Genomic DNA, 8,774 nt, shown 5'->3' with positions numbered 1-8,774 from the left:
TTATTCCTCTTGATGACGACAATGCCAGTGTTAATGGTACAGGCAGGAAAGCCTAGGCCGGTGGTTTGGAATGTTTCCAAGGCCACAGTTCGATTTCTCGCCTTGCCTAGCAGGCAGCTTTCTCCTCCCCAGCAGGCTTCTGCCTGCTCTAGTCCCCAGTGTGGCTGAAGGGGTGCAGTGTCTGTATCCAGATCACCAACCACGCTCCACGGTGTGAAAGGGGCGGGAGAACAAAAACCATGAGACAACACGGTGAGCAGGTGCGTAGGCTCCCTTATTTAATAGCAATTAAAAGAGAACATACAGGAGGAGTAGACATGCTCTTTCCACGTGAGAGGTTTTCTACTAGCCACGAGGCCCATCTGTATCAGTAGCTTTACTGGTTGAGTTTTAAAGAAAAAAGTTCCCTTTAGAGTTAAAAATGGACTTTCCTAAATTTCCCTCATAAATGTGCAACTATTTGTGCAAAATAAAAAGGCCATTTCTAACACATTAGTGAAAAAGTAGTTGCAAACTCAGGCAAAGGAAAAAGATAAAAGAGGCGCCAGAAGCAGCCAGGTGCAGCGTCCTGGGAGAAGCGCGGCTCTGGTGAGGGGCTTCTGCAGCAGGCCATGGGGAGTGTGCTCAGAGGCCTCATGGGCAGAGTAACGGCCAATGCCAACCTTGGGGATAAAGGGCCTGGGTCTGGGACTTGCTGAGCAAGCACTTGTCAAGTGCGCAGTGAAGCTAGGCTGACTTGGAGGCCTGGAAGACAACGCAAATGCTGGGCACTGCTCCCTGGAGGCTATATATGCCCTTTACCAATAGGAACTCTCTGCTGCTTCCAATTTTCACGTCCTGTTCTTCCCCACCATTGGCAGCTTCATTTATTCTACTCAGAGATTTTGCCATGTGATACATTCAAACTATTCCAGCTACTACTTGCAACCCACTAGGGTCCCAAACCTGACTGTCCCTTCAGGAATATGGAGCTGGTTTTCCCAAGAACTCAGCCAACTAGAAGATGGAAAGCCTCTAAGCACCCTTTTTCTCGCCTTTTCCTCAGGCCTCTGGGGTGCATCTACATCTCTGGGCATCTGAGGCCAGATCTCAGGATTCTGGGGGACACAGGCAACCCATGCTTCGTCCAAGTCCTCTCAAGGGCTGACCTAGCTTGAGGCCTATAGACAAAACTGAAAACTCTGACTTCACCAATTCAGACAGTCTGGACATTGCCAGTCCCTGTTTTCCACCTTTCCCTGGTCACCAAGAGTGTGTCTCCACAGACAACTCAGTGGTGCAGGTTGGTTTTGTTAGGGAAGGCTGGAGGCAGACCAAGAGGAAAGAAGGGCTCTAACAAAGGATCTGCCCTGTGAGTCTCGGGCTTGAGTACGTGTTTTCTACAGACGGGCTTCTGTGTGCAAGGGGCAGGGTGACCCTCGTTCCTCTACCCTGTTCATTTTCTCTTTGTAACACTGTTTCTCCAGGGTACAGGTCTGAGACCAGACCGACAATGATAATGCTTGAAAAATAAAGCGACATACTTAAGCTTCTCTCCATTCCACTTCAAAGTTAGAGTGGAATGCAAAAAGCAGAAGGGATCCTGCTGTAACGGGTCTAGTGAAGCAGGGTGTTTGGGGGCTCTTCTTAAGCAATAGGATTAGAGTGATCATTTCTTGCTCCTTTCTAATAAAGTCCAGAATTTGGGAGATGGCATTTTAGGTCTCATTCCCTTGGACCCCTGCCTTCCCTTGGCTATAGCAGTTCGGAGTGGCAGCACTCATCTCTGAGCCTCATTCTAAGACCGTGGACCAAGCCCTCAGGATGACTAGCCCTGAGGATGAGCGTCAGAAAGCTCTGCAGAGCCTCAAGCAGCCTGGTCTTTCCAGTTTTGAGGAAGTCTGTGTGTCTGTGTGCATATTTTCTTCCCCATGGTTTTCAAGTTGTGACATAACATTTGGCAGGGGGTGGGGGTGGTGGTGAAAAGCACTGCCCGCCCTAGAAGCAACTCAACAGCTGACCAAGGTAGTGAATTCTGTTTGATGAGTCTTTCCTCCCACTAATCCTAGCTGGAAAGGCCTGTGTGGCTTATTTGTCATTGTTTGGTGATGCACAATTATACTCTCGCCAGTAGCCTTAATAGCGTCTTCCTGAAGTGTCTTAAAGGGCAGGTTCCAATGACTGACCTCATAGCAAAGCCTTTGCATTAAGTCACAGGAGCCCATTTGCGACAGAGGACATAGCCAGTTCAGGCTCCTCTGCAAACTCCAGAGCTTGAAGGATAGGATTACAGGCAATCTTTCTCAGACAAAGCCAAAAGATAGCTCTGGGGACCTCAAAGGGGGACAGAAGCTTAGGCTTGAGCAGGAGCTTCTTATCCAGGGTATGGCTTGGTGAGGGACGGCCGGGGTGACAGAGCATTAGTCAGGGCTGCCCTGCCCTACCTCACGGCGACAGCGGGTCCATCCCAGAGGCAGGTCCAGCGAAAGCGCTCCCCACAGCGCAGAGCTGCTGGCATCTCCCATAGAGGTGCTGGCCAGAAAGTTGGTTTTAAAACACAAAGGAGCGATTGCAAGTAACCTTCAGGTTTTACCTAAGTGGAAAGCAAGAGGTCACTTTTCAGGCTTCTGCAAGCTGAGTGTCCCAGTGACAGCGCTGGCGGGGGCCACACCTGAGATTCTCTGTCTGTGGAGTAACTGCGGACCTATGCCCCGAACCAAGCGCCTGAGCCGGAAAGAGGGAAGTGAGAGGAATGGGGAAGGCGCTGGGCTCTGACCCCATTCACACTGGCTTTCAAGACTCCTCCTGGCGTGGGGGCAACCTACAGCTAGTCATAGTCTAGTTAGTCCCACTGCGTACTCAGCTCTGCCATGCCCCAGAAAAAGCAGGACTGCAAGCACTGGGGGCAGATTGAGGCTACAAGATGCCATCCCGGGGGGCGCTGCAGCGAAGCTGTCATCTGCTCACAGTGGCGTGCTTGCTGTCTGCTCAGGCAAAGTCTCTGGACTGAGGAGAAAAACCTCTGGAACTCCACAGCTGTGTGTTGGTCTTTCATAGACCAAGGAGTAGTGTCTTCCAGGCCCTTTCCTTGCATCAAGAACAACCAGCCTCACCTACGCAGTGAATGGGGCACCTAGGAGTGAACAGGATGTACTGTATTATCCTTCTGCCTATCACCTTACCTCCCAGTGCCAAGTGCCCATTTTGTCTGTGCAGTTTCTGAGCCCCAGACCTAAGCTCTAGAGCCACGGGTGAAAGGGGTTCCTCGCACTGGACCGAGGACACCACCATCTCTAGGAAGATACAGTGTAGAGTGGCTTCCCCTGAAGCCCGGCCTAGCAACATCTCCTGGACTTGCTTACTCTTGTGCCTCTTCTACTATAGGGAAAGGTTATGCGAATACTGTACATAGGTTATTATAAAAAAATACATTTGTTCTCTTTGAAGAAGAATGCACAAATGCAGGGCCAGCCAGCGCTGGGTCCCGGACTCTGGGGCTGCAGCCAGCAGCCTCTGTGGGCCCGAGGCCCGTCTTCACGAGTGGTGGCTGCTGATGAGTCCCCGGAGTTGCTTGGCCACGGTGTCAATCAATTTCTGCTTGTCTCGCTCATTTTTCCGAAACTGTGCAAACATGTTGTTCTTGCGGCTGGTGTCCTTCATCCTAAACAGAGAGGGGAAGAAAGACAGCAAAGTGTTCGAGGCGGCAATGGTGGCCAGTATGTCTTAACGACCACCCGGAGTTGAGAGAGTCCAGAACGTTTCCACTGTCAGGCCCATACTCACCTACTATTCAGAAAGTTGCCCTGTTGGCACCTCCATACCTCCCAACTTCAGTCACCTCTGGAAAACAGTTGAGAGCCAGCCATGGCCAGCTCCCTTACTATCCATGCTCACCCTACCTACTTCCTTCCTTTCTACGCCCAGGTTTGAGCCTAGCATAGGTGTCTGGCACCTGTTGCAGCCCTGATGGACAACAGGACCTCAGAGAATGTCTAAGGTCTTCTCATTACCCCCTGAACCTACTGAAATCCTGCTGTGACCTTACAGCTGGTATTTGAAAAGGAAAGCAGGACAATGCTCTTAACGAGCAATTTCAAAAGAACACGAGTACTGAAAGCCACTATGCATTTCTAAACATTACTCTAGCTGGTAACTCTATCCTTCTCCTAACAAAACCAAGGGCTTGACTGATCTCTTTTCCCTTCCCTCAGAATAGGGGCCCAGAGGCAGTGAGGTGGTTCAGAGGGCACGGTGCTGAGGAAAGCAGGTGCCAAAAGGCTGAGCCGTTCTCTCACTTGAAAAACCAGGGCTTTAGGCAAGAGAAGCCCCTGAGTTCTCAATGGCTGCGACACCTTCAGATCTTGACCTTTGGAAAGCTTTTTAACTGGCTGCTGCTAAAGCTCCCAAGACGGCGTATTCCTAGAGCACAAACCATGGGCAGTTCTGGCCGTCACTTCCGCAGATGGAGAGAGAGACCTAACTGGAAAGCATGGATGGAGAAAGGCAAGGCTACGCCGAGGTCCAGAGGAACCCCAAGCCTGACTTAGCCATCATGACAGATCCCAGGAACCTTTCATTCCCCTGAAAGGCGCCCCAGCCCCTGGTATTTGTTGGTGATTGTCAACTTTGGCCCCAGCCTCTGCACATAGGATCTCCAGCCCACAGATAGTTCTCATGGTAGAGAAAGAAGGACTCTGCCCAGACTCATTTGTCCCTGGGGCGGCCTAGGTGGCTCCTTACCACCATCCCTCAGGAGCTTGGCCGGCTCTCTGACTTCACAGCCCCCTGCCCTGCATGCAGATGGGCGAGGAGAGGGGACAGAAGGAACCTGGCACCAGGGAGTAAACTACTCCCAGGAAGACTTCCCAGGGGCCTTTGGCTAATCCTGGACCACTTTTTCCTGTGGGGAGGCCCCATGCAGAGGGATGGACTAGAGAGGCCAGAAGGTCAGAGAGTCCATAAGGACGTTTATATCCACATGGTAGGGAGGTTCTGATGAGCATCCCAGCTTTATGGCTCTGGCTAATGGTGACAGCCACAAACGAATTGAGACTTCTCTCTCTGATCTAAGCTTTAGGGCCTTGAGCCTGGAATTACTCATCAAGCATACTGAGACACTGCATATAAGGTACAACCACACACATGTGGAGGTCTGTGCTTGAAAGGGAGGAAGGAGAGATGACAGAGGTTTAGAGGTTTAGGTTGAAAAGAAAGCGCAAAGGACCTCAAGGCTATGATGATTACTGTATTTGGTCCCTCAAACAGTAACTGCACCATGATGTTTGTGGAACTGGCTTGACTTAGGATTATTTATCCCAGACAGCACCTCCTTTGCTGGATATACTATAAATCTAAATAAAACCAACACTAAACAAACAAAAAAAAGAATAATAAAGGAAGAAAAGCACTTCTGACCTTTATAGGACACTTAATTTAACATCCTATGTGGTCACTCGTTTCATAACTCCTCAAAGCAGCCCAAAGACAGAGATGGCTTTCAACTCCCTTTGGGGAGGTCCAGAAAGAAGGAAGGAGGGAACAGGAGAAGAGGGTAGTCTCTGGGCCCCAGAGGCCAGGATTTCTTAGCCATTAAGGCCTGGAGTGGGGATTACTTGAAGGAGAAACTCAGGTGCCCTGAGGGCTGATGGTGGCATGCTGGTGTGTACCCTGCAATGCTCAAAAACCAAAGGAGAGCCCCCATCCCCTATCACATTCTGTGAGCCCAAGATCTGGATCTTTCTGGCCCTGGACACCTCTCAAAGACACAGGGGCCTCTTCTCTTTCCAAGTCCTCATCATGTCCTTGTGTCTTTCCATGTCTCATCCCACTAAGAAGTGTCAGGCTGGAAAGGACAGAGTATTGAGCTCTGGTGGTAGAGCTGGCTGTGGGGAGAGCAGGAGAGGGTCAAATCGAGGGACTGATTCCTATGAGGCTGGGAAATGGGGATTTTAGTGATCTGGGTGGCCTCTGGCCCTACTGTGTTTGGAAGGGGGCTTTTAAATCCTGCTGATCACCCGGGGTAAGTACATGGCATTATCACTGGCTAGGCCTCCAGAATGCTACTGAGAGGCTGATTATTTTAGCCTGTTGTTGATCCACAGGAAGTAGATAAGCCAGTACTTCCTGGATGTGAGATTCTCAGGAACAGAGGTGTAAGAACTGTTGAGAGAGGCAACTGGCCGAAGGGAATCCCAGAGCCCATCTGAACAGGACACCTGAGCAGCAGCACAAAAGCCAGTAGGGTGCTGAGAATGTGGGTGAGGCCTCGCCTCTAAGAAAGAGTCTTCTGTGGGAGATCCTGAAGCCAGGGCCTCACCACTGGGAGGGCGGGAAGACTGCTGAGGAAGCTCCCTTGTGTCAGGGCTGGATTTCAGGCCCTGGACTAGCGAGAGTGTGCCAGGAAGGTGGGCGGGAGCAACCTTTTACCTGGCACTGATGGGGGAAAATCCCTGTCACCACTCCCAGCCCCAAGGGAACTGGTAAGCCAAGGGTCACTTGAAGGACCAAGGAGAGAGGAGGCAGCCAGCCAGCTGGCACGAGCTGGTTTAGCAGATTAGTATGTCAGGGTGGGGGCAACTCACAGGGTGGGGTTTTAATGCAGTCATTAGTGTCAATGAGGAAACCAGGAGGACTTGCCTCAAAGTAGTGGAAAAGGCCCAAGTGAATAATATACTTACTCTCTAGATATCCTAGGGAAGAAGGTCATTGGGAGAGAGAATCATGGGAAACAGAGTTAAAATGGAAACATGAGTCTGTCTTGATCTGGAAAAAGTCAATTCTGGGCTCTTAGTGGCTTGGCTCCAGACACACACCTCTGCCTTCTGCTCGCGCCTGCTCTCTACCTCCTCCCCTTCTCTCCCCCATGATAGCCTTCAGTAGGAAGGCACCCCTCAGCCTCTCCTTCTGCTTAAGGCTTCACTCTGGCCTCCTGGACTCGGATTCTTGCCTTCTTAGGAGTTGAGACCTGCCTGAATGGCTATATATGTAGACTTGCTACACTTGTCCATATGCAGGGCGCTCTTCTAAGAAGCCAAGGGTTTTATCTAGTCTGATGACAAGAGAAAGCTTCCTTTTTACATGGGTCTTTGTCTCTGGTCTGCCAGCTCTCAACTAGGTAAGCTAAAGCCAGGCCCAGGTTACAACGCAGTGCAGATTCCAGCATCTGGGTGACATGTTGGTTAGTGAGATGTTCTGGAGCTGGCTAACTCAACCTCAGTGGCAGCACCTCTGCTTCAGAGACGCGAAAGTCCCATGGCAGCCACTTTGCTGGCTAGTGACTGCTTAAGGCAAGAGTTAGACACTTCCAATGCAGCTTTCTTGGGCTACTCAGCATAAGAAAGCTCAATCTGATGGAGACACGGGTTGGTAGGGCAGCTGAAATAATTTCAGGAGCTTCTTTGCCAGGAACCAGAGAAGCCATCTGTTCTGTGGTGATGCTCTCCATCCATCATCACACCCCAGATGGCTGGGTCTGGCTCACTCTGTTCACCAGGCTGACCTGAGCCCCAGGCTAAGGCATCTTCCTTTCTCTTCCTGTCATCTGTAGGTAAGCATCTGTAGGTAATGCCACAGTTCCCCTGACACACACTTTCCCTAGCTTGCTGGGGCTCAGGGATGAAGAGGCTCCAAAAGGAAGACTGAACTGCCAAACCCAGCAATGGAAACTGCTGAGAACACCTGTGGCGGCTTTAGAGTGGGGCCTCTTTGCCATCTTTTCAAGGTGGTGGCACAGACAAAATTCTCCTGTGTATCAGCGTCCGCTCCGCATCTCCACGGGATGGATACTCACTTCTCAAGCAGGGCCAGGGCTGTCACAGGGTTTACCCGGAGGTACTTGCAGGTGGGCTGACCGTAGTCAGCAAGGTAGGTTGACCAATCCCACTGGATGAAGAGATCCAAAAGCTGTAAAATATCCAAACCCCCACTCCGGTGATTAATCAGACAGATAAGACAAATCAGGATCTCAAAAACTCCTAGCACCCTTCACTACCCACTAGATTTGAAAAATAAAATTAAAATTGTAATACGAGAAAGAGTATGACTCTTCCCTGAGAGCTCAGATGGTAAAGAATCCACCTGCAATGCAGAAGACCCGGGTTTGATCCCTGGGTTGGGAAGAGCACCCAAAGAAGGGGATGGTGACCCACTCCAGTGTCCTTGCCTGGAGACTCCGTGGACAGAGGAGCCTGGCGGGCTGCAGCCCATGGGGTCGCAAAGAGCTGGACACGACTCAGCCACTAGCACACACACAAGAGAAAGAATGGCTACAGTAACAAAACTAAGAAAACGAACGGGTGATCACCGTAAGGCAGAGTCATCTCTGCCGGAAGCACTGCACTGCTGATGCCGGGAGAGAGCTCTCAGAGGCAGGCCTGGAAAGAAACTGGCACTGGACTGAATCAGAACACCAGACTATCATAAAAACCACTCATTCACTTAATAAATACTTACGAAATGTCTTCCATGTGCCAAGTACCATTCTAGGAGCTCAGAATTCAACCATGAACAAATAAAGGTGGGTGTGTCCAGTGCCCCATATGCAACTATATGAGCTTTCAGGTTAAAAGGTCTGGGTTCAAGTATGAATTTCATGACTTGCTGTGTTGACTTTGCTAAGTTACTCAGTTGATACAGACACATGCCAAAAACAAACAGGACACACAGACAGCACAGAAACACACTGAACCAAGACATAAATGGACCATATACTATTTACATGAGGCAATATACAACACCTATGTGGACACTGGTTGAACAGATAGAAATCTGCTAACTAATTACATTTTGTCAAAGGC

At 50.3% G+C, this 8,774-nt stretch overlaps 1 protein-coding gene across 4 annotated transcripts in view; it reads right to left on the bottom strand.

Moving 5' to 3' along the window:
• Positions 1 to 253: 253 nt before the first annotated feature.
• EXOC6B (exocyst complex component 6B) overlaps positions 254 to 8,774 on the bottom strand; it is a 723,334-nt gene continuing 714,813 nt past the window's right edge. For all 4 annotated transcript variants that reach the window (XM_045162201.1, XM_045162198.1, XM_045162199.1 and 1 more), the window contains 2 exons: positions 7,769 to 7,881; positions 254 to 3,640 (listed from right to left, as the gene is read on the bottom strand). In XM_045162201.1, the coding sequence (XP_045018136.1) occupies positions 3,514 to 3,640; positions 7,769 to 7,881 (240 nt within the window). In that variant the 3' untranslated portion in view covers positions 254 to 3,513. The remainder of the gene's footprint in view (positions 3,641 to 7,768; positions 7,882 to 8,774) is intronic.

The sequence above is a fragment of the Bubalus bubalis genome, chromosome 12, assembly GCF_019923935.1.
Source record: "Bubalus bubalis isolate 160015118507 breed Murrah chromosome 12, NDDB_SH_1, whole genome shotgun sequence".
NCBI classification, from domain to species: domain Eukaryota; kingdom Metazoa; phylum Chordata; class Mammalia; order Artiodactyla; family Bovidae; genus Bubalus; species Bubalus bubalis.
The sequence above is the reverse complement of the archived record's forward strand: the minus strand, read 5'-3'. Positions and strand labels throughout refer to the sequence as shown.